Source organism: Podarcis melisellensis (genome assembly GCF_964234715.1).
Source record: "Podarcis melisellensis genome assembly, chromosome: 5".
Classification (NCBI taxonomy): domain Eukaryota; kingdom Metazoa; phylum Chordata; class Lepidosauria; order Squamata; family Lacertidae; genus Podarcis; species Podarcis melisellensis.
The window spans coordinates 35,806,376-35,832,394 of record NC_138537.1 but is presented as its reverse complement, the minus strand read 5'-3'; the positions used below and the strand labels follow the sequence as shown (position 1 = coordinate 35,832,394).

At 43.6% G+C, this 26,019-nt stretch overlaps 1 protein-coding gene across 4 annotated transcripts; it reads left to right on the top strand.

Annotated features, from left to right (window-relative positions):
* The first annotated feature begins 227 nt into the window (after positions 1-227).
* On the top strand, positions 228-22,312 carry THAP4 (THAP domain containing 4). Of its 4 annotated transcripts, none has more exons than XM_081910451.1 (6): positions 228-379; positions 4,019-5,172; positions 12,086-12,245; positions 16,183-16,292; positions 16,484-16,587; positions 21,995-22,312. In XM_081910451.1, exons 1-6 carry the CDS (start codon positions 297-299, stop codon positions 22,112-22,114), a joined length of 1,731 nt encoding a protein of 576 aa, XP_081766577.1. In that variant the 5' UTR covers positions 228-296; the 3' UTR covers positions 22,115-22,312. The 4 variants fall into 4 exon arrangements, with proteins under 4 accessions (XP_081766577.1, XP_081766579.1, XP_081766578.1 ...); XM_081910453.1 differs by having other exon boundaries at positions 243-379; positions 4,991-5,172; XM_081910452.1 differs by lacking the exon at positions 228-379 and adding an exon at positions 3,163-3,270.
* The last annotated feature ends 3,707 nt before the right edge of the window (positions 22,313-26,019 follow it).

Sequence of the window (26,019 nt, the reverse complement as noted above, 5' to 3'; positions counted from 1 at the left end):
TTCTTTCTGTGTACCGACAGCAAGGCCGTGAGGTAAAAAGCCGTTGCTGCTGTTGTTTTTTAAAAAGGCAAGCGTGCTGTAGATACACGTACGCTCTGACCAAACGCCGCCTGAGGACCGCCCCTGTGAAACGGCTGCTCCTTCCGTACGGAAGTGGCCGTTCAGGGTGCGGCGAGGCGGCTGAGGTGACTCGACAGGCTGCGCCATCTTGTTGTACGGACGCAGAGTGGGGGGAGGAGGAGGAGGAGGTGGTGGAGGTGGGGGGAGAGGCAGGGCCGCCCGCGCGGCCTCCCGAGATGGTGATCTGCTGCGCGGCGCTGAATTGCTCCAACCGGCAGGGCAAAGCTCCCCGGGGTCGAGCGGCCGTCTCCTTCCACAGGTAACCAGGGGGAGGGCAGGAACAGGTCGCACCTGGTGCTGGGAGGGCGACTCGAGCACAGCCCTGCCCATCTCCTTCTCCGTGACATACGTCGGGCAGACGGGCGAGGAGCCTCTTGCTTTTCCTCCTCCGCCGCCTGCAGCACCCTGACGGGCTGATGCCCCACGAAACAAGACGGGGTGCCCCGCTCGCATACCTGGCTGCTTGCATCCTCTCCCCCCCCCCCTTATTACCTCGCCTCCACCCGCTCCCAGGCAGATCGAGGGACAAAAGAGAATCCCTTATCCATGTTCTTTCCGCCAATACAATCCGGCCGCCTAACCTAATTTTGAGAGAGGTGTGTCAGGGCTGTGCCCCCACCCCCCGGGAAGGCAGAGCAAGGCACTCTGCACATGCTTCCTTATGGCGATGATGATGACACATTGCCCCGTCCGTCCCTCACTTTCCCACGTTTTACAGCAGAAGCGCAACCTTTGAAAACAGGTTCCAGGGCGGGTTCGTCCTGAACTCTAAAAGTAAGCCCCACTTTTAAGGTGTGGAGCGCAGGTGTGAGTACATAGCCTTCCTGTTTGTAAGTTTGCCTGCCTCGTCCTGTCAGAGTTCTGGGAATAAGATGCATGCACCCATTGGAGAAAGCAACTTGCCCATCAGGTGTGCAGCAAACATCTCGGCAGATGGCAACAATTAGAAATGCCTGATTTTTTGCTTTTCTGGTAGCGTGCAAGAAGAGCATTCCCTAGCGTTAAGAAATATGCCACACCCATGCATATAGAAATGACAGATATCTAAGTTGCAAAGATATGCAGAGTTTACTATAAATAACTTGAGAAAACAATATATATTTATAAATTGAGAAAAGAAGCAAATTTCATCCAGCCCAGCATTTTGTTTCCAGCAGCAACCAGGAATTCACAATCAGGGCAAAAGGTAGATTCTCAGCAAAGGGGTGCTGTCTCTGATCTAGAGAAGAGCTGTGGAATCTGTGGTCCTCCACATGATGTTGGACTCCTGAGTCTAGTCAATTGAATCCAACATGACCAATGGTCAGGGATGATGGGAGTTATACTCCTCCAAATTTTGCCCACATATTTTTTTTTCTTTTTGTATTAGACTATATGCAGATTTAGATTGCATAAACTGTTCTGTCATTGAGAGTAGCAAAGTGCATTACATTGTTTCTTAAAGTGGGATTGATGACCAACAGCTATTGCTTTTGTCAAAGCCCAGGCTTACTTCAGATATCATAAAAAAAATTCCTTCCAGTAGCACCTTACTGACCAACTAAGTTTGTTATTGGTATGAGCTTTCGTGTGCATGCACACTTCTTCAGATATCATAGTACATCAAACCATGGTTTGCTCTAACCATAGATTAGAGCAGGCATAGGCAAACTCGGCCCTCCAGATGTTTTGGGACTATAACTCCCATCATCCCAGCTAACAGGACCAGTGGTCAGGGATGATGGAAATTGTAGTGTCAAAACATCTGGCAGGCTGAGTTTACCTATGCGTGGGTTAGAGCCCAAATCATTTTTGAGCTTCCAATGTACAAGCAAACCATGGTTTAAAGCTGTTTGCTTTCATTTTCCCTTTGCTTTGCACTCCAGAAATGAAGCAAATACCATGACTATAATTTGTCGTTTCAGACATGACATAATGTAGTTTGCAAGTGCAGATACATTTCAAACCATTACTTATGATTTTGGTTTGCTGACTGATTGCAAATCACGACATATCAATTCAGTCAGCATGCTAAACCATAATAGTTAGATCCTAAGCACTTATCATAGTGAGACTTAGTCATTGGTAAACCTGCAGAGGATTGCACTATATCCCTCCTTACCCATGATTTGATATGACATCTAAATTAAGCAAAATAAATACTTTATAATACCTACGGTCTGCATTGAGGCAGCAGTTTCTGTTGTAACAGAAGTACCAGTAACTAATACTAAAGTGGACATAGATGAAAAAGGAAAAGTTGCCAACTAACAATGGCATTTTGCACTATGGGTGAACAAAACTTGGATAAAGATATCCCAGTAGATATAATTTGCAGTAGATCAGCAATAATGCTGATGTTATTTATTTATTTATTATTACACTTATATCCTAGTTTTCCTTGAATGAGTTAAATATAGCATATTTTTGAGTTGAACATATTACTTCTTCATTGTTAAAGTATGTCCTGCTCCCCTGCCTAGCTTCGGTTGGAGAATCTGGGAGATCTATTAAAACACACACACATAAAGTAGATCCTGTAAGCCGCCCCCACAATTGGTGATCATTTAGGCCTGTGGCACCACAGGTTTCCTGTTAGCTCTCAGAATGCATTTTGTCTGCTCATGATAGACATGAGAAACTGGCATAGTCTCCATCCAACTTTTCAGTGTCAGGTATATTGAATCAGAAGGCTTGACACTTGAAAACCCATTTTTTCTGCCTTTGTGTTGAAGTGGTAATTTCAGACTGTTTTATAACTTTCCTGATAGTCTCTCCCTACAGTTTGGAAGAGTCTGTTTCACAAAGCAGGTTAATGGGTTAGATTGCCTCTCTCATCATGGATAACTCGCCGATATAGTGGAGCCAGACGGAGTTTTTCTATTCACACTATTTGCTCTTTTAACTTTACAGTGCTGATCAGGATCTATAGTGCCGTCAACAACACTTGACGTACCTTCAGATGCACTTCTGCCTGAACCAAGACACAGGCAAACAGATAAATGCACACACATTATTTGGTGTGGCTTACAATTTCTCTTCCCCAGAGTGAAGAGTGGTAACCCCAGCAGTGTCTCCCCATCCTCTCCTCTTATTTGTCTGCATCTCGCACTGCACTGGGAAGGAAGGTAGAAGGATATTTATGTGCCATCTGAGGAGAAAGTTGTTGAGGTAGATGGGTCAGTGATCTCAGACTAAGCTGGAAGACTGCATAACTCCATATTAGGTCAGGGATAGACATATATTTCTGACTGGTACAAATACATTGTGATATGGTTAGCTGCTAAACTCCCAAATCTAGACTTAAGGTATAGCAGGGATAACCTAACTAGGGTACCATATAAAGTTCAGCAATAGATTACCAGTAGTGGTGCCCTTACTATAGTACTTTCCCTGTAGAAGACCCATCTGTCCAGCTGCTCTTATCATTCAGCCTGACCTAATGCAAAGTTAGGTGAGTCTGAGCCCCTTGGAAAGAGATAGGCTTAACCATATCCAACCCTGCATAGGAGTTGCAGCTTTAGCATAGCACTTGGCAGCTCATTTGAATCTGCTGGTTGGATTGTAAGAATTGTTTGCAAGTGGCTAAATGATAAAAATATTTTAACTGTCATCAATGTTACTGAATTGTATGTATTTCTGTTTGAAGAACCGTTTTCAGTTAGTCCAGAGTTACTGCATTTTTAAAAATGAACGAATAGGTTCAAAGCTGAAAGAGTCTTAACATACATGACAAATTCTGATTTGTAGAAAATGTAATTACTGCTGCATAGTTCTGCGCCCTGCAATGTAATCTTAACAGACTGTCTTTTTATAAAATTCAGGTTGCTCTTAAACGTAACTCAATGTATAAGCTACTTTGAAAAGCTCTAGGCAAAAAGCATACACAGTAATGCTTTTCCTTTACACTGTTTTGAAGGTTTCCCTTAAAGGATTCAAAGAGACTGATCCAGTGGTTAAAAGCAGTTCAGCGGGACAACTGGATTCCCACCAAGTATTCCTTTCTTTGCAGCGAGCACTTTACTAAAGACAGTTTTTCAAAACGGCACGAAGACCAGCACCGGCTGCTCAAGCCCACAGCTGTGCCAACCATCTTCCATATCTCAGAGAAAAGAGGGGAGAGCAGGGATTATGTCAAAAGGAGGAGGAAAATAGCAAGTCAGACTCTAGAAGGAGATGGTGATCAACCAAAGGAAGGAAGCGGTGAGGTAGTTGAGGGAATCTTATCATCTGACCAAAACTTGATAGTTCACGGGACTCAAGAAATAGAGCAAGTGACTCTTCAAGCTGAAATCAGGTCAATGTCAGAGCAGGGAGAAAATTTCCAGGACCAACTTGAAGGCTCCCTCAGGAGGATTTTAGCAGATAACCTAGTCACAAAAGTGACTCAAAATAAGCCAGGAAAACTGACTCTGGAGGATTGTTCTGAAGCAGTTATCCATTCTGGGAATTTGAAAATGGACAAAAGTGGTATGTCGGAGGATGACTTCACCCCTCCTGTGTCTGGCGCATGCAAATTTATTGGCTCCCTTCACTCTTACAGCTTTTTCTCCAAGCACACTAGAGAGAGGTCATCTTTTCCAAAAGAGCAACTAGAAAGGAAAAGGTTAAGGAGAAGTGCGGATCCAAGCTGTAGTAGCAACACTCTGGAGCAGGATACTAGTTTAACAGAATCCTCCTCTACTTCCTCTCTCACTGCTATCCCTCAGAAACCTTCCCAGAACATGTCTGCTTCTCCTGCAGATCTGACCCCTAAGCCAGCAACAGAAGCTGTTGTAGGTCAGAAGGGAGAAACGGATGCCAACCCCATGTCCATCAATGAGGTCATCATGTCTGCTTCAGGAGCCTGCAAGCTCATTGATTCCCTGCATTCGTATTGCTTCTCCTCTAGGCAGAGCAAAAGTCAAGTGTGCTGCTTGAGAGAGCAGGTAGAGAAGAAGAATGGAGAGCTAAAGCAGTTGAGACAAAAGATCAGTCGCTCCGACAGCCAAGTTAGAAAGCTGAAGGAAAAACTAGATGAACTGAAGAGGATCAATTTCCCATGCCTGAGCAACCTGCTGTCCCAGGACTGTGGTCAGTATCTTCTGCACTCTTAGCCAGGGCGAAACTGATATAAAAATATGAAGCCATTTAGTTAAATATAATGGGTGGGATTCAATGTAGCGTTATAATGAACAATCACACACTGTATGCATTGCAGCTTGCCAGATGGAACCATTGCCCCTCTTCCTCCCCTTCAGTGTTGATCTGTGGGTTCTCCCAACTGCCCCTCGAGCCAATTTCAGGGGGCACGCAGTGAGAGGAGAGTGCAGGATGTCCCATTGCACTAGCAGAAGTCCGTGTTAGGTGAATTCTGCCCATTTCCTTAAAAATACCTTATTATTATTGGTGATATAGCATCCAGTTTTTGAAAATGAAACTGCTTGCAAACTCTTATTCTTTGTTGTTGACACTAGGATCGTCAGGTGCAAAACAGGCCAAGCAACCCGCACATTAAATTGTCATGTAAAAAAGAGAATTTTAGCAGCAGGTGTGGCTTGTTATGCAAGCCACATCTGCTGAGATTTCCTCTTTTATACAACTAGGAAAGCTGCAGGCATCCTACCCTCTTTTGCACTTGGCCACCCTAACCGAAACATTCACACGTACATTCCCCACCCATACGCCATGTACCAGTGCTCTGAAATTTAAGGGGTTTCGATTGTTTGCATTACTGCCTATGGGTGAGTCATTAATATGGCAGTTTTAAAACTTGTTTGAAAGTTGCTTGGGAATCCGGTTTATCCATCATATACCTCTCATTTATGAATATCATGATTTCTCAGCACGCTTTCCCTCTGAATGTGTAGCTTTCTTATACCCAAACACAGTTCAATCACCATTTGACATGCAGTTGGTACACTGTAAAAGGTAAAGTAAAGGTAAAGGGACCCCTGACCATTAGGTCCAGTCGTGACCGACTCTGGGGTTGCGGCGCTCATCTCGCTTTATTGGCCGAGGGGGCTGGCGTACAGCTTCCGGGTCATGTGGCCAGCATGACTAAGCTGCTTCTGGTGAACCAGAGCTCCGTTTACCTTCCCGCCAGAGCGGTACCTATTCATCTACTTGCACTTTGATGTGCTTTCGAACTGCTAGGTTGGCAGGAGCAGGGACCGAGCAATGGGAGCTCACCCAGTTGTGGGGATTTGAACCACCGACCTTCTGATCGGCAAGTCCTAGGCTCTGTGGTTGGTTATACCCAAAATAAGATGCATTTTTTAAAAAAAAAAAATGCCGCTCAAGCCATAGGCTTGCAAGACAATTGCAGCCCTCCAGGCATTTCTAGCCATCCCATGGAGCTCCCCCCAGGCCACACTCATCACTAGCCCTGCATCCTCTGCATGCTTTTGCCTGGCTAGAATGTATCCTTCTCTGAATGAAGAACCATGTGTATGTGCGTGTACAAAACCTCTAACTTTTGCATGGCAGGAATGTAGCTTACTGTACAAAGTGACTTACAGTGTTTTAAGGAAAAAAACCAAAGGCATACATACATTAAATCCAGCATAAAAAAGACCGCCCACAGAAAAAGCCCATATATAGTTAAAAGCCAAGTGAATGTTTTTGCCTGGCAACAAAAGGTAAGAGTCACATCTGTTGCCTTTGGCTTACCTGCTGCTGGCATATGACCTTGGAAGATTTCCTGTGAGATAATATGGTCCTTGAGCGCTCCTGCCTTAGGCCATTTCTTGTGTTCAGGAAGCAGACAGTGGAATGACAGTGCAGATTCAGTAATGCTGATGTGGCAAAGACCTGGCAAGTCAGGTGTTCCAGTGGAGTGTGTTTGTATGTGTACACCAAAATCCTCAGAGCCCCGGAGGGGAAGGGGCCAAACCTCCTTCCTACTCCTCACATCGGGGTTGTCTAGGTACACTAGCCAAATTTTGCTTGAAATTTACTTGGAACATCTCCCCATTGGAGAAGAAGATCTGTAAGCTGAGGTAGGCTAAAACACTCTAGCCACTGAGGACTGTGGAAGGTTTTGCCACACGTTCTCCTTTCCTTGCTGCCAAAGAGGTCAGTGGAAGTCATTTGCCTATAAGGGGATAAGGGAGAGGTGGCATGTGCATACCTCTCCTGGCTGGATTGTGATGAAGGCGTTCAGAATTCATATACAAAACCTATTTACTACCAGAGGGTTTGAGACCAGTGGTGTGTAACCTGTAGCTGTCCAGCTGTGGCCATCCCACCAACCCCAGGCAGCATGGCCAGTGATGGGAGAAGTAGTCCAGCAACATCTGGAGGGCCACAGGTTAGCCTCCCCTGCTGATTTAGGCCAGTGTTGCTCAAACTTGGGTCCCCACCTGTTGGACTACAACTCCCATCAACTCTAGCTGGCAGGACCTTGCTGGCAGTGATCAGGCTATTCCCGACTGTAATTTGCTTTAACAGTTTTAAATTTTAAATTGTTGTAACTTGCCCTGGGACCTGCTGGTGAAGGGCAGGTAATAACCTTAGTAACAACAACAACAACTTCTGATGGATGTTTTGAACCGTTGTTAGCTGTTTTGTGTGTGCTCTGTAGAGAAACAAGGAATATGTTTCTGTGTGGACACTGTTACTTACAGATTACTTAGTCTCGTAGGAATGAAAGAAACGAAGGACAAAGTTGTAGGCTTAGTATGTAACTTTGCCTGACAAAATCTCAATTTGTATGAATTACTGATGCAATTTTGCTAATCTGCAATATCATACCCCTCAACTGTCTCGATTTAAGCAGGACATCCCATTTTGGGGGGCTGTGTTCTTGCTCAAGTCACGTGACTCCATGGCCCCGAAAGACGTGTGTCCCGGTTTTCCTCTGGGACACGTTAGAGGGTATGCAATATTATTGCTGTGACGCATATTATTTGCAAATGTGTATATGTAAAGCCTTCCCCCTGCTTTATGTTTTCCCCTTTGCATTGCAGCAAAGGCTCCAAGTAGAATTTTGCTAATCAGCTATACAGGTGGCAACCATTTTAGGCATCTCCAATCAGTGCACAATTACCGACATGCAGGTCCTTTTGGACCTGGAAGAGAGAAGAATGGGGACTGGGTGGAGCATAATGGGCAGGGACACACTTACGCACACTCCACCAATGTGTGCAGGGGCTGGGAACGGAACCTCTGCACAAAATGAATGCCATCTGTACTAATTGATAAAACTCGAATGTAAATACATATATGTTTGCCTTTAACTTCCATTATGTAGCTTATCCTCTGTCTATGAAAAGGCAATAGTAGCCAGAAAGGAATTATGAGTCACAATATATGCCATACTTGTAGGTTTCTTCTCTCCATAGCTTGCTTAAGCTAAACTACAAGTCCCAGAATACACTGGGGTAACCTCTGTGTAGAGTCCCAAGGTTGTTTCCTGTCTTGTCTTACTAGATTGCATCACAGTGTTCCTGGAGACTAGGGAATGATAAGCGATCTAGAGTGAACAAGCTAAAAATAATCTTGCACGATATGGCCAGCATTGAAACAGACACAGGTACAGTCTAAAATGCTTAACACTTTTATCGAAACACTTAAAACATTCTGAAAACAGAGATTTGGGTTGCATTTGAGCTCTTCTTAAGTTTCGTGCCTATTTAAATTATCCTGCAGGCCATTGTTCTCAGCCTTTGTGTGCAGAGATCTGTTATCTCAACAGAGTGCAGTGCACCTGCACTCTGCAACTTTACTTGGAGCTGCTATATGGTCCATGGGATTGTATTCGGAATGAGACCTCAGAATTATGCACTCGCTCCCTTGATCCAAATAGCTCAGTTAGTAGAGCATGACGCCCTTAATCTCAGGGTTGTGGGTTCGAACCTCACGCTGGGCAATCGATTCCTGCGTTGCAGAGGGTTGGACTAGATGTCCATTGTGGTCCCTTCCAGCTATACAATTCTGTGATTCTGTTATCTCTTCATCATGGGTAAAAGTTTACAAGTAAAACAGGGAAAAGCCCACAACCTTCCTATTCAGTTAACTTCTGTTTATGGTGAGAGGGGAACTTCGTTAACAAACACTCTTGGCCACCCTCAGGGGTGTACAATGAAAGTACAATAAAATAATATATGCATTATTTAGCAAGATTTATATATGGCTTAATAAAAAAAACCTATACAGAGTTTACTTTAAATAGTTTTAAAATAGGAATTAAGAATAGGAATCAAAACAGACCATATAGCGGTAGAATCAAATATATCTTATTAGAATCAACTTATCGGTTGTTTTTAAGGAGATTTTCCAAGGCAATATGTGTGCTTTGGAGTTGCACAATATGACATTTAACATGTACTGTATGAAAGGTTGAGAATGAGGAAGGAGATGTACTGTAAAACACCCTGGGATTCTCTGTGTGTTTAAAAAAAGAAAAGGTAGCTGATTATGAATCAGATAAGATTTTTGACCAGCTAGTCATCTAACATTTTACACGAATTTTCAGTTCACATTCTTTCTTCATTAGAGTAAAAATTAACATAGATATACTTACTGGTCCGGGCTGGATGATAAGTTGAATAACTTTGAGTTGAATTTCAATTTTGAGTCAGCATGCTCTAGTATCTCTGACCAACAACCTCTTACTACAAATCTAACAGAAAGGTTGTCATCTTTTTTGCAGTCCACTATTCCTTTTCAAATTGCATGTGTTGCAATGGAATTTGTCGTGAAGATATAACTGCAAAGGATTCAGTGCCTTTGGAACTTTACAAGTGTATTTAGATGAGCTCTTAATGTAGTGAATCCGGAAGGTCCAGCAGTGACCTCTCAATTACTCTTTGTTCTCATTTAGTGATACCATTCCAGGTAACAAAAGTGACAAAAATAACAACAAAAAGGAGCAGATAATATGGATCCATGTTACACCCTTTCAGGGAAGGCTGCTTTGAATTGCTGTACTTAGCCACTAGATGGTAGCAAAAACCACATTTTCAGCTATGCAAGCTTCCCTGTTTTCATCCTCTTATAAATTAATGGACTCTAGTCTACAAAAGTTAAGTCATAATAAATTCTTAGTCTTCAAGTTGCCACAAGTCTCTTTGTTATAAACAGCATATGTTCTTCAAGGAAGAGAGTTCAGACTTTTGCATGACCTTATACTACCGTAATTGCATGGAAATTGTGCTTTGTCATAAATATTGCCACCATTTTATGCTTAAGGAGATGGAAGGAAAAGAGATTTCATTGCCCAGATAAAGAAAGCTTTTCAGAATGGCTCATCACCCATCACACTTCTCACTGCTCTATGTAGAATAAAGTTAGCTTTGAAATATCATTTTATGCCCATTTGATTGTATTTTTAAAAAATTGAAAAAGAATAGACTTGCCCAACACAAGCATAACATTAGTACATAAACTGAAATAATAAATAGAGCACCTAAATATATACTCACAAGTTATAATTTCTTCACAACAAAAAGAATTCTTATTTACTCTGCTTTCAGCAATTGGAAAGCACCTCATATAAAATAAAATTATACCTAGTAAAGGTAAAGGGACCCCTGACTATTAGGTTCAGTCGTGACCGACTCTGCGGTTGCGGCGCTCATCTCGCTTTAAAGGCCGAGGGAGCCAGCGTACAACTTCCGGGTCATGTAGCCAGCATGACTAAGCCGCTTCTGGCAAACCAGAGCAGCGCACGGAAACGCCGTTTACCTTCCCGCTGGAGCGGTACCTGTTTATCTACTTGCACTTTGACGTGCTTTTGAACTGCTAGGTTGGCAGGAGCAGGGACCGAGCAACGGGAGCTCACCCCGCCACGGGGATTCAAACTGCTGACCTTCTGATCGGCAAGCCCTAGGCTCTGAGGTTTAACCCACAGATATTGTCCCTGATGCAAAATAAGTGTTTCGTCCCTGCCTGCCCCTGCAGTACTATACCACTTGCATGGAGTGCTTGCCATCTTGCATGGAGCAGCCAAATTTTTTAAAGGACAAGCCAGTCTGTAGAATTCTGTGTTCATTTTTAAAGAAAGTGTGCTTTGGGTGCTTGTAGACAGGGGTACTATATTGAAGAGTTACAATGGTAATTTAATTATAAAAAACATCCATTTTACCATACCAATATCTTATTATTATTTGAGCTATCATCAAAGAACAAGAAAATCAGATACTGCTGGACGTTAGCAGACATTTGAGAACACTGAGGTCAGGTGTTCATGCAAAACATAGTTATGTCGGCCTTGTGTGTTGTCAATCACTCATTCATCTGGCTTGAGCCTTGAATGGGACCATTCCTGTTAGGAAGCAGGGAAGACTACAATGCTTTGTTCTGGTTCCTACTTGTGTTTCCCAACTTATAGGTTATAGCTTTGTTATGACATTGCTTTCTCTGTCTAAAATAATGCTTGCCATTGATACAGTTATTTGTATATAGCTAGTAGCTCTTTGTGTACACATATATAGCTATTTGAATGTGTGGCAGCACATTCAGTATTAATATGAAGGGGACTTGGGTGTGTACAGCTTTGCCCAGCTCTGGTTTTCCAGCTGAAAATTTTCCATGCCTGAAAATTTATGATAGCGTCATTTAGGAAAATGACATACTTGTATTATTATTTCTTCTTCTTCTTCTCTTCAGGACTGTGAACATTCCAGCAGTTTTTCTTTGATGTAATTATGCCCTTTCCCAGCATTACTGCTTTGATTGCAAGTCTTTTTTGTAACATATAGTTTGACCCTGAGGCGGGTAAGAAATGGTCAAGGAGCCTATATGTACATAGTTAGTCAAAATTTTATTTTGAACCAAGTTTGTAAAATATGAAATTTGTTTTGAACTTTTGACCCACCTCAACTCTCATGTGGCCAGAGCTGGATAAAAACAGATAAAATGAAAGAGGATAGTAGAACACGCAACATGGCTACTGGGAACTGTCTCACCAATGCAAAGTAGTTGATCAACATTGACGTGGTAAGAGCTAATTGCCCAAAGTCTTGGTGCAGTTTTCTTATCCTCAGTCTCTCTCTTCTCACAGAAACCCCGCAGTTGAACCCTGTGGTTGAGCCTCTCTCCTGGATGCTGGGCACCTGGCTGTCAGACCCCCCAGGAGATGGTACCTTCCCTGCAATGAAGCCCTTTCAATACCTCGAAGAAGTGTGCATCTCTCATGTGGGGCAACCCATGCTGAATTTTTCGTAAGTTTCCTTATTTTTGAGGGGTTTTTCCACAACCGGGACACCTTAAAATAATCTGTGTTGTTTATCAAATGAGACTGTTAGTGAGGTACAAGCTAAGAATCAATTTAAATCTGTGCGTAGAATATAAATCAAATTCTTCCTAGAAATAGACATCCTGTTTTTCAGAAGCTGCTAAGCAGCTATTAACCTATCGCCACATAGATTTTTACATTTAGTTGTCATCCTTAGCTATGCAGTCAGTTTTCTTAAAGACCTCAAACATAAATGAAAGGACAGAAGTAACTGTGCAGGCAATATAACATCTCCACATCCCTACTAGTAATTCTAGTGCAAAATTGAGTTCCCAGGCACTTTACTTTCTTAATAGGCAGCAAAATCTTTAAAAGCCCCTTAAAATCTTGCTTTTCCCCCTGCTTCCCATTCCCTCCCAGTGCTCCCATCCTGTGTGTGCCTGGGAAAGGTAACAGCAGGACAGATGGTGGAAGAGGCAGAGGTGGCTGCAGGGTGAAGGTGCTATGCAACTGTTTGTGGGTTCACCAAGGAATTGGGTGTCTAGGGATCATAAACTTTGTAAATAAAACCCCAAAATTTACTAATCAGCAACATTTATATTGCCCTGCTAAGAGGAGTTTTTTCTCAAACTTTGGCCTTCTACCAAGTAGACTAGAGATGACCCTCCTCCACCAGCCTGGTTATTCACCTGCATGGAATTCCTTTTACGCATGGCTGCCAGGTGATTTGTTGAATACAGTGGTGCCTCGCAAGACGAAATTAATTCGTTCCGCAAGTCTTTTCGTCTTGCGAGTTTTTCGTCTTGCGAAGCACGGTTTCCCATAGGAATGCATTAAAAATCAATTAATGTGTTCCTATGGAAACCACCTTCAGACCAGGTCCGGGGACAGTCTGTCCCCCGACCTCTTCTGAAGGCCGGCGGGGGCTTCCCCCCGCCGGCCTTCCCGGGAGAGCGGAGAAGCAGCGCTGCCTTCCCGCTCTCCCGGGAAGGCAGGCAGGGGGGAGCAAAGACTTTTGCCCCCCGCCAGCCTTCAGAAGAGGTCCTGGACCTCTTCTGAAGGCTGGCAGGGGGCAAAAGTCTTTGCTCCCCCCCGCCTGCCTTCAAAAGCCGTCCGGGGGCTTTTAAATCGCCTATGGAAACCACCTTCAGACCAGGTCCGGGGACAGTCTGTCCCCCGACCTCTTCTGAAGGCCGGCGGGGGCGAAAGTCTTTGCTTCCCCCCGCCTGCCTTCCCGGGAGAGCGGAGAAGCAGCGCTGCCTTCCCGCTCTCCCGGGAAGGCAGGCAGGGGGGCAAAAGTCTTTGCTCCCCCCCCCGCCTGCCTTCAAAAGCCGTCCGGGGGCTTTTAAATCGCCCCGGACAGTCCCGGGGCGATTTAAAAGCCCCCGGTTAGGCAGGCAGGGGGGACAAAGACTTTTGCCCCCCGCCCGCCTTCGGAAGAGGTCCTGGACCTCTTCTGAAGGCGGGCGGGGGGCAAAAGTCGTTGCTCCCCCCCGTCTGCCTTCAAAAGCCGTCGGGGAGAGCGGAGAATCGCAGCGCGTTTTTCCGCTCTCCCGGGAAGGTCAGGCAGGGGGGAGCAAAGACTTTTGCCCCCCGCCGGCCTTCAGAAGAGGTCCAGGACCTCTTCTGAAGGCTGGCGGGGGGCAAAAGTCTTTGCTCCCCCCTGCCTGCCTTCCCGGGAGAGCGGAAAATGCAGCGCTGCCTTCCCGCTCTCCCGGGAAGGTCCAGGACCTCTTCTGAAGGCCGGCGGGGGGCGAAAGTCTTTGCTCCCCCCCCGCCTGCCTTCAAAAGCCGTACGGGGGCTTTTAAATCGCCCCGGGACAGTCCCGGGGCGATTTAAAAACCCCCGGTTAGGCAGGCAGGGGGGACAAAGACTTTTGCCCCCCGCCCGCCTTCGGAAGAGGTCCTGGACCTCTTCTGAAGGCTGGCGGGGGGCAAAAGTCTTTGCTCCCCCCCGCCTGCCTTCAAAAGCCGTCCGGGATAGCGGGAAGCGCTTCCCTGCTATCCCGGACCGCTTTTAAAATGCTGGCGGTGGGGAGCCAAGCCTTTCGCCCCCGCTGGCCTTCCTGGACCTCTTCTGAAGTCCGGAGGGGGGGGAAAGGCTTTGCTCCCCACCGCCAGCATTTAAAAGAGGTCCCCGGAGATTTCCCTATGGGCTTTCTTCTTGCGAAGCAAGCCCATAGGGAAAATCGTCTAGCGAAGCGTCGCAAAAACCGAAAAACCCTTTCGTCTTGCGGGTTTTTCGTCTTGCGAGGCATTCGTCTTGCGGGGCACCACTGTACAAGTCTGTCACATTAGGTGGGGGAAAGCAGCAGTGGCTGTATGATGGATAGATTGAAGGGGCTTCAATGGCATAGGAATGTGTTGCGGGAGAACAGTGGTCATATGGGATGTTGTGATATAGTAGTTCTGGACGCTTTCTTGTAGTTGGCTTAAGTGCTTAATGGGGTCCTTCCTGGTAGCCTGGGAATGGAATGTTTGTTCCAGAGCCAAGCAAGAGTGGGTGTGATCAAATGTATGATTTATTATCCTCCAGGCATTACAAAGATTTTTTCAATATATTTTTGAATTTTTTCCAGCTCTCTTGACTCAAAAAAAGATGCATTTCTATATAAGCACAAATGGAAAGTTGGAAATCTAACATGTTTTGGTTTTGAGAAAAACAGTTTTTCTTAGAATTTTGAGCAGTCTTTTGTGTTCTTAAAATGGAAAGTGAAATTTGAGAGTTGAAAGGATATTCCCCTTATGCTGTTGTAAAGATAAACAAACACCTCCTCAATGATTGCAATTATGCGTGCTACTATTTTCTCAAAGCCATGGCTTTCCCCCCCCCCCCCCAGGAGGTACTCAAGGGTACACAGTACCAGCACCTCTTTTTGTTGTTTTTGAAAACTGTGGCACTTACGGTAACAACTTTGTGGTGAATACTGGCACCTATTTTTCGGGGGGGGGGAGAGCACTTGTTAAAGCTGCTAGTTTTTATATCCTCTAAAAAGTGGTCGGTTCAGTATGCTTTGGAATTTAATGCACTATGCCACATGCCTATTCTAGTTGCATAACTCTTTCTGCTGAATTGCCCAGCTGAAATACGGATTTTCACTAATTGGGAAGATTTGAACCCCTATAACGTTGCTTTAAAGAAAGAGTTGTGTTTTAAAATATTACTTGCCAGCTGATTCTGTAAATGGCAAAATTGCCTAGCTCCTTGGGGACTATTTAGGCCAAAAGTGAGCATCCATTCTTCCTCTGCATGACCTCTGCAGAAATGCAATGTAGGAAATGATCCAGAAACATCATAAATATGGGAGAGGTAATAGGGCGGTTATAGAAGAAAGCATTATTTGCTGCCAACATGACATTGGGACCTGATGTATAAAATCAGCACTTTTTTTTACTAGCACAGTTCTGTAGTTTTTAAAAGAACTGTTCAGGAGTGCTATGTGTAAGGAAACTTGTATAACTGCAGCGTTTTATGTCGAGGAAGAAGACATAAAACTATTTCTGCGGTCATACTATTTCTGCGGTGACAGGTACACCTCAATATTCCTTATTAGGAGTTGCCGGAGTTGCCAAGTAATATGAAAAATATACTCTGACAAGTATCTAATGGGACAGGCAAAAATGCAGTGCATAGTTAAAAGAATGTACAAATTTCCAAGAGAGGAAAAAAGATATCCAAGAAACTATCTTCAGCCATATGTGAGTGAACATAAGTTAGAAATGCCCTTAACGTCAGTGGGTCTATTCTGAATAGGACTTGCATTGAATATGATCCTATGCTTCTTAAATGGGACTTCGGATTTACTGTTTGTTGAGGACAGGTATGGGAGCGCTATTTTCATTTCATACAGATGATTCTGAAAAAGCTGTTGAGGATGGGTTTATAGAGGAATGGTAATGTTAGTATCCTCCTATCCTAATAGATTCAACGCCTTCCATCCAGACACGAGGAAACCGATGCACCGAGAATGTGGATTTATCCGCATCAAACCTGACACTAACAAGGTGGCCTTCATCAGTGCTCAGAATACAGGTACTAGCCTAATTACATTAGCATGTTTCCCCCTCTTTCTGCTTTAAAACCAGCTTCCCTTAAAGTAGTCAGAAAGTGGCTTGATGCCATACTTTCAACAAATCTTTCTTGCCTGCTTATAAGCCAAGTGTTGTCTTGTATTCCAGCTCTATGAACTGTGTCAGTATTAATAATTTCTCTTCTTGATCCAGGTTTGGTAGAGGTGGAGGAAGGAGAGGTTAATGGGCAGGAGCTTTCTATAGCTTCCCACTCTGTAGCAAGGATCTCATTTGCCAAGAAACCCCATGTAGAGCAAGTGAGTATGTTTAAGTGTGGTCCAGCTGAACTGGTATGAGAAATCTGTACTCGGCATTCTGTTGCCTGCCTGAAGAGTTATATGAGATCTCCCAACCCAGGCATGCACACAAGGTGAAATGGGCAGCTCGAAAGAAACCACTAAAGAGCGGGAGAGAGCAACTAACATCTGTAGCTATGAACTTCAGTGGTTAAGGATTTGAACCCTTAGTCAGCAGCCAAGCAGACTGCAAACAACTACCGAAATTTGGGGGATAAAACAGATAGGGTTCAGTTCCTGCAGAAGGGAGATGCTGAAGTGACTACAAGAAAGCTTTTGTGTATTCTGGCAGCGGTAGCTATTTAGATGCTGAAGGTAGGAAGAGGATCAAGACTAGAACCCAGATTTCCTATAGCTCCACATCTCCACATGGCAGAAAGCAGACTCGTGATGGGGCCCTTTGAACTCACTAGTACAGTAGAACCACTTAGACCACAAGAGGTTCCAGATATGGCCAAGGATCATGATCTCACACAGGAAAAGGGTGGAGAGGGAGATGTGCCTGCAGTTATATAGCTAATCAGAAAGAGTGGTGCAGGGCCTCACTGGATAAGTGTCTGACTCATGCATGCCCCAGGAAGCCTTTAACTTTGACATTCTCTTCAGCCCTACCTAGTTTTTGTAACTGATTTCCAATATCTGTCGATTTTTGTACCCAGCAGACCTTTCTATCAATCTGCCTCCCCATAGATTGGCAGCAGCACTGCTTGGTTGATAGTTACATTAGCAGAAACTGCTCATACTCTGAGTTGCAAAACTCTGACCAGAATGTGTACCCCTGACTTGATAGGATATTTTAGTGAATATTCTCCCTCCTGCCCACAACCTCTGTGGCACATGTCAAGGCTGTGGTTACCTAATTTTGGGGACCCTCATTTGCCCCCACAAGACTGGTTGGTTGGGGTTTCAAAAGCAGGAACAAATTTTCAGTATTTTGTACCAGACATTCCCAGTCTTTCAACAGTCCTGACTTTCCCTTCCTCTTGAATTGAATAGTAGGTTTCTCTCTGGCTGGCCTGATACTATACAGAAGAGACAAAAATTGTCCTCAGGTGTCCTTTGGCTATTTTAATATGGATGTCTGCCCTGGGAAGGCCCCTGGTTTGTAGAGAGACAGAAATGTCCTGTCCCTGGGCTGTTTACCCTGCTGTGCCTTAATTATGACTTGGATGAAAGGAGGCACATTTATCTTGGTGCTTGCCACCACTTTCTCTGCTCTGTTAGAAGGCAACACAAGAAAACACCATGCTGATGGAGTGCTTGCTGGCTCTGCAGGCTGTGACTGTTCATAGGCATTGTAAAAAAAAAAATGTTGCTAGACCCCTCACTTTCTTACCTGATCTCAAGGATTTCATCTGTCCAATAATTTCTCATACTTCTAGCCAACAGGTCTCTTCTCTTCGTAGGACTGTCCCTCCCTCCCTCCCACCTCCCTCCCTTTTCTTTTCTTTTCTTTTTTCTTTGTATACATATTTTCCTCTTCATGTTGTTCACATAATTTCATGTAAGGCATATTGCTCTTTTAATAATAATTTTTATTATTTGGTAGCACTGCACAAGGTCTTCGAGTATTATTCCTCATCAGGCAGCCTTGACTCTTGCAGTTGAAGAGCTTAGCAGAGCAAACACATTCCCTTGGGGGAGAAAAAAGACAAAGTCAAGTAGACAGTCTGCTTCTATAAAATTTAAAGTAGCTCTGTTCATCCTCATATTTCATTCTACTGTGAGATCTGTGCCAATTTTAAAAAGATGCATTAAGCACTTGGTAGAAGAGGTAAAACGAGAACAGCAATAGAGGACCTGAAAAAAATATTGAGGTCAGAGAAATGACAGAGAAATGAAAGGTCTTGTCTATTTTGTAGAAGGGCAGCTGCTGAGAGAGGGCTACTGTCAACCTTAACTTGGGTAGTGAGTGCCAACAGAAATGGGGCCACTGAGAAACAAGAGGGAGGCATTGGCACATTCAGTGGAATGCCAAGATTTACAGAAGTACACAACTATATATTAAAGCAAACATGTTCAGTGGCCATGGAAAGCTGAGTATCAGTTGAAAGAAAAAAGTGGGGAACTGATAGGTGGAAGGCTCCCTGGAGCAAACTGACTGGCTTGAACCCTGAACAAGAGGAGTCCTATTAGGAAATGATAATACATTAGAACATTCTGTTACAGATCCTAATTGTTTCTACTGAAGATGAACTCAGGTGACTGAGTGTCAATCAGTTTGGAAGCTAAATGAGGCAACTCAAAGTCAGGGATTCATTTCTAGATAACAGCAAGCTCCCAGATATGCAGAATTATGTAATGTTATGAATTATAAAGAAAGAGGATTTTATTAAAATAAAAAAGTAATTGTGAGGCCCCAGGGTGGGGGTACCTAGTGCCTTCTAGATGTTATTGGGCTACAACTCTTAGCATCCGTATAAGAGTTTTTAACCATTTAGTTAATGTATAATTTCGGTGGCAAGTTAAAAAAATAATGATCCCACATTTCACAGATGTTCCGAAACGAGCCTACATACACCAGACCCTTACATTTTTCATTTTTCTTGACTATTGCCTAACTACAAAACCACATCCCACAAAGATACTCAGAATATCTATTTGTGACCTTTTGTAAACTGCTTGTTTACAAACATTCACCCTTTTATATCCCTGTTGCTTATAGCTGTCCAATACATAATGTTAAAATAGTTTGAATAATTTTGGACTGTGGAACTAATTTAATTTATTGGTACATTTAACCTACATTGTTATGTAAGTACCCTGCATCTGTGGCAAAGCAATGCTAACAGTATTCCAGTATAAAGGTAAAGGTAAAGGGACCCCTGACCATTAGGTCCTGTCGTGACCAACTCTGGGGTTGCGGCGTTCATCTCGCTTTACTGGCCGAGGGAGCCGGCGTACAGCTTCCGGGTCATGTGGCCAACATGACTAAGCCGCTTCTGGTGAACCAGAGCAGCACACGGAAACGCCATTTACCTTCCCGCCAGAGCAGTACCTATTTATCTACTTGCACTTTGACGTGCTTTCGAACTGCTAGGTGGGCAGGAGCAGGGACTGAACAACAGGAGCTCACCCCTTCGTGGGGATTCGAACCGCCAACCTTCTGATCGGCAAGTCCTAGGCTCTGTGGTTTAACCCACAGCGCCACCCGCGTCCATTCCAGTATACTTCTGTTTATATTCTAGTGACTTGTCTGAGGGTGGGTGCTTCAAAAATGCATTGTAGAGATGTCAAGGTTCATTGTAGAGATGTCAAGGTTTGCCACTGTTAAAAACATTTGATAAAAATAGCTCCTGAATTTCCAGTCAAAGCATTGTAGAATTTGGAGTTGGGAAAGGCAGAGGCTGCAATTTGAATGTAACTGGATGCATTACAAGAACACGCCTGGCCTCTCCTCCCTTGGCTTATATGCTATTTCCTCCCCCTCTCCTCTAGCACTAACATAAGGAGATGAGAAACTTCCACTTCCATTTTAGATTAACCACAAGTAACCTTGTTTGAACACTAAACTATGTTTGACGTTTGCTGTGGTTGGTGAAAGCAAGTCAATTTCATAATCTCCAGTTTGAGTGTGCTCAAGCCCACCTATAATGCAAAACACACACACACACAAGGTTCAACTGCAAAGCATGTTATCTGAAAAGCATGGTAATTATCAGTATGTATTAAAGGTAAATTGTACTAAATATTAAGGCCCTGATAAATCAAGAACATGAAAAAGCAAGACCACTCACTCTTCATATTAATTCAGTTCCAACACTGGAACAATAACACCAGAGGTTTGTTTATTCAGGTTTTATCCTGTTCTATCCATTCCCTTAAGGATTTCTGCAGCTGCAGGGCAACTTAGAGTTGCTGAGGAGTTCCTTTTGGAGGGATGGGGGAAGCAAACTCCCAGAAGCTATAGGTCTTCCAGCCAGTTGCTGGGGTCAAGCTAATCTTTCTATTGCTGGCGAGAGCAGCAGGAGACACATCCCAGTTCACCCATGTCTCCTTTTCCTTGTCTCAGATTATCTTGCCTGTAATGTTTGGGATACATTTCCTGGGTGATTATGTAAAAATTACCAATATTCAGCAGTTTGTTTTAAAAGGGGGAAAGTATTTTATTCTGTAGACCTCTTCAAATAAAGACAGGAAATTGATTTTACTGGCGCGGTTTGTGTTTGCATTTCCTCACAATATATGGTTAGAAATAACAAGTGTATTAAAGAGCTTTCATGGAGCTGAAGTTTTTCTGTTTCAATAGCTGCATATTGGTGGGGTGTGGGTGTTTTTGCTGCAATTGTACTTAACAAAATAACTTTTGGCAGGGTTTCTTTGGCAGGGATCCCACAGTCCCGGATATCTCCACTCTTCTTTAAAAACCATGTTAACTATGGCAAAAAAGGGTAAAGGGCACCAATTTAGCATACAGAAAATCTTGGATTGTGTGCAGAAATCTGTTACTGAAATAAGTGGAGGGACCTTTTTGGCCTCTGCCAAAATGTGCTCTGACTACAGTGCCTTGCTTTACCCTTATGGGCTGTTTGGTGCAAGACCCCCAGTATTCCATAGCTATCAAATTCTAAACTATTCTCTCCCCTCTCCCCTTTATTTAATATGTTTAATCCAGTTCTCCATCACAGTTTTCTTCAATTTCAGCATTGTAATTCCTTGCCTTCGTATTCTCATACTTGGTTTAACCCTAGCTTGGCAAATTGGAAGCAGAAGATGCTTTCAAATGAGGCACAATGCTGAGTAAAGCAATCACAGATGATTAGCAGTGGGTTTTGTTTCCCTTCACTATTTTGTCTTGTGTGTTTCTCTCCATGGTTGTTGAAAGGTTGAGTGATCTCAGAGCAGGATCCTGGTACAAAATACAGTGGTACCTCTGGTTACGTACTTAATTCGTTCCGGAGGTCCGTTCTTAACCTGAAACTGTTCTTAACCTGAAGCACCACTTTAGCTAATGGGGCCTCCCACTGCTGCCACGCCAGCGCCGGCGCCTAATTTCTGTTCTTATCCTGAAGCAAAATTCTTAACCCGGGGTACTATTTCTGGGTTAGCAGAGTCTTTAACCTGAAGCACCTGTAACCCGAGGTACCACTGTATAAGCAAAAATCTTGAACAAAATAGTTCACCTTTTTCCTGATTTATGGGATATATTATCTTTTCCTCTTGAATAATACTTGGGTGGTGGGAATATAAGCAGGCCTTCATATTTTCTCTGTAGAATTTTGCAGGGATGAGCCATTTTGCTTCCTAGTCCTGAGGACACAGATTTGGTTCAAGTCATTGGACAGTGGTTTGCTTTGCTGCTGTTTTTCTTCTTGAATTATAAACAGGATCAAATAATAAGCCATGTGTTTTCTATTTCCCTCCTTAGATTACTAGAAAATTCAGGCTCAATTCTGATGGGAAACTAGAACAGACTGTCTCCATGGCAACCACTACGCAGCCAATGACTCAGCACCTTCACATTACCTACAAGAAAGTGACTCCTTAAAACAAAGAGGAGGTTGTTTCACCACAGAGGAATCGAGGCCAAGAAAACGGAAGCAGCTTGGAAGCAGTGACTCTATCTTTGTGATCCAGTTCCTACCTGACAGCAGAAACTATAGTTGCTGAAAGAAGTTATTCTAAGGTTTCTGTAATGGTAGACTTAAAAAACCAAAAGCCAATAAAAAAAGCCTTTATTTTTAAAGGTGTAGCTTGGAATGGTATTATCTTGAATTAGAAATGACTCCATGTTGTCATTTGTTAAAGAAGCATAAGCATTTCCTTATGAAGCATGGAGGTGATGGGAGACTTCTGTCTTCAGTTTCTTTTTGCAATCTTTATGGTTTGCAAACAAGACGGTTTATACAAAGGAAGAGGTCATGGATTCCTCTCATTAAATGCAGGCTATGGCTAGAACCGATAAATACCTATAAGAAGTTAAGCAATCCTGAGAGAGACTATGTTTTGTTTTTTAAACTAATTTCTCAAGTCATGATGAGAGCCCAGATCTTTTTCAGGTTTCTTATATAACCCATGTTCTGTTGAATAGGGTAAAACAAGAACTCCTTCCTTCATGGCTTCATGTAATAACTTGATCTTAACCAAAAGGTATGGGATAGAGATCAAAACAATTGCACTATCTTCCATTACAGCTTTGTGGTTGTTCCAGGCTGGAAGCTCCTTGCACTACTCAGTCATTGCTTTTAGTGTGAGCTGTGTTGATTTTTCATATTCTCAGGAAATAACTCTGCTATGGTCAGTAAATTATTCTACTATGGTCTGTCCACCATGTAGTCCTGAGGAAGGAGCTTTGTCGTTCAAGAGAGCCATGGAGATGCAGCCACTCTAGAGAGCACCATTGGAGCTGTGTGAGTGGATTTGCAAGGGAAACGAGACCAAGAGGGCACTAATCCACTGCCACCCTGTCTGTGGCAGTTGGTTCAGTTTGCCCAGTGGTAGGACAGTGGGAGAAACTGGGGAAATTACAATTTTATGGCAATGTGTGGATCTTGATGGAGGCTTTGTGACTGCACCTTAAAAGCCTTGTCTATTAAACATAGGTATGTTTAATAAATAGCATTGGAAATGTTAAAACAAATGGCCAAGTTTCTGCTAGCTTTTTTCTGCCTTTCCATTAAAAAGTGCCCATGGGAGGTTTACAACAATAGAATGCGCAATAAAAAAACCCCAGCCCACATAACATAATAAGCAATGTCACAACAGAGTTGTATAAAATTATACAAGTCTAATAACATCCAGCTTCCTGGACTTTATCCTCTATTGCCCTCTGAAACTGGGTTTTATTTCCATTTTCTTCCTCCAAGCAAAAGCTTTATTTTAGAAAAAGGATGTCACTCACCACAACCTCACTGATTTGTCTGATAACTGCTGTGGGAGAGAGATGTTTGTGGTCTTACACACTACTGAGTATTTCACAATCTCATCTCAGGGTCACTCCCTTCCTTTTTCAACCCTCCCCACCCCACCCCCCCATACCATGTTATATATGTAAAAAAGAAGGAAGAGTTAGATGAAGAGGGGGAAACTGACATGGAATTGATGAAGGAACAGTAGTGTAAATATTCAAAACTAGTTTGTTCCCAGTGTTATATTATTTTTAGTTATTGATTCCATAAGCTAAGCACAATGCTCCCCAAATATCTGCTGATCATTATTCCAGCTCCATTTATTAACTACACACCAACAGTTTTAAATTAAGCATTTGATCCTTAGGGTGACTTTTTAAAATGGGATTTTCCAGGCTCTGAATTCTAATAGATTACAGGGTTTTGTCAGGGTGTTTACTTTGCCCACTCTATATTAGTTTATTTCTTATCGTCTCACCATTTAAAGTGTTCTGCTATCTAATCTGCACGAGGCTTTACATAAACATGATAGTTTAGCAGATAGAGTTAAGTTAGTCACATGCCCCTTGTCCCCTTATGATAGCCTTCCTATAACTCTCAAGAGCCCATGTGGTGAGAAGCCTTATCTGTAAGCAAAGTCCTACACTGAACTGAAATGTCAGGATAGAGGTTGAGTTGCACTGCAGCAGGTCACACAGTGTCTGTGTGATTTCCTTAGACACAACTCGCCCTTTATGAATCAAGGCTGGCCAGAGTGAAATGACCACTTTAGGCAGCATATGATGAACAGGATAACCTCTCAGGCTTCTCTCCTGAACCCTGCAGTCATTCCTCTCTGTTGGGAGGACAGACATCCTTTTCAGAACTTTCTAATCTGCTTCCTTCATGTGGAGAACACAGTCCCATTGCCAGTGCTGAAGTGAAGCATACACACTCTACTTTTAAAGCACATTCTTTCAAATAACTCTGGACGCTGGGCACTATTAAAGGGAATTGTGACTCTGTGAGGGGTAAACTGCAGTGCTCATAATTCTTTGAGGGAAATTGCTTTAAAGAGATTGTGCGTACACAGCCTGAAATTCAACTGCCTGTCCAGTCAGCTTCTGTACGTAGAAGGGGAGGGTGCCAGTTTGATCTTTGCCTCAGGCAGCAAAATGTTTTGGGCAGGCCCAGCAATGCATGCCAGCATAACTGGCCAACTGCCACGGGGGAAAACATTTTGGTGTTGCTTAATCCAGTTAATCTTTCATGGCCTTCAGCAGGAATAATCATACATTCCAATCACTTTATGCTCACTTAACAATTCTGGGACAATTATGAGCAGGCACGGTATAGATTGAAAATGTGAGTGCTTATTAAATATTTAGAAGTTCAAAATATTGTTACACGTCACTCCAGTCTCCAAGCGGTGTGAGATTCCAGGGGTACCAGGCACATTTGCCAGGGTCTGTGTTTCCTTGGAACATAAAGATACGGCAGATACTGTGGTGTCTATATGATGCATGGTTTGTTTACACATATATACTGTACAACCTGAACCTACATGGAGAGTGCAGAGCATTCACATCCCAAGAGGGCCCTGGTCCTTCCATTGCTGCAGCCTCAGATTCCAAGATTGTATCAGACCCTCTCCGCAGCCTAAAACAGACTGCCCGTCTTGTGCTCTGACTTCCCCCTCCCCAGCTTGCAAAACTGGCACTTTCCCTGTTTGCTTAGCTCACAAACCCAGAGTAATTCTGCCCTTCCCTCCTGAAACTCTGGCCTTTTGTCTCTACTACCTCTCACTGGCTTTCTCCATTTTTTGTCTCACCCAGAAAGTATCTGTTAATGACCCTCTTAATAGGTTAATAGTTTGACCATTATTAGCTGTGTTCCGTACCCTCTACTAGCTATGCCGGGCGGAATCCAACAGAGTTTAATCAAGCCTTGATTAATTCTAACTTTGACTAAATCCAGGAATTATGGGGAGGATTAGCACCCAGGAGTTTAGGGGATCCTTGCCCTCTCCAAACATATAACAATGTGAGTATGATCTGTTATGCAAGCACAGCAGCCATTTGCAAATAGATCCCCATAGGACTTGGCAGAGCCCCTCCCTCCCAGTAACTGAGCACCTAGTTGACAAGGTCTTTACAAAGAATGGGAGGTCTGAGAGTGTGCTTCTTGTATCTACCTCCACCCATCCCTTGTGTGGCAGGGGGTGAGCTGGGACAAGCCCTACAGCCGGTGACTTACACATGCAGCATCAGGGGAGAGGAGATGCAGCTCGTATTGTGTCTTGTGAACTTTCTCCCTGAGAATTTATGAGGGCAACAGCATGAGCCAGAAGAGAGGATTAGTAGCATACCTCAATTTTACCCTTTTCAGGTATGTAAAGAATGAAAAGACTGAACGAGATGCATCTCATGAGCCGGTTCATATTAGAAGCAGAAAAAGCGGGAGATCTGTAATTCTTTTCCTGCTCCTGCAAGAGGCGACATGGAACTCCTACAACACATCCATGGTAAGATGTCACCGGGAGGTCATGGCCCTCATGGAAGGGAAA

Bases quoted from the DNA above. Each gene is read 5' to 3' on its own strand.
- THAP4 (XM_081910451.1), top strand. From the start codon at position 297: ATGGTGATCTGCTGCGCGGCGCTGAATTGCTCCAACCGGCAGGGCAAA. The intron at 16,293-16,483 runs GTACTAGCCTAA...TTCTTGATCCAG, and splicing joins CATCAGTGCTCAGAATACAG to GTTTGGTAGAGGTGGAGGAA. The intron at 16,588-21,994 runs GTGAGTATGTTT...TTCCCTCCTTAG, and splicing joins AGAAACCCCATGTAGAGCAA to ATTACTAGAAAATTCAGGCT.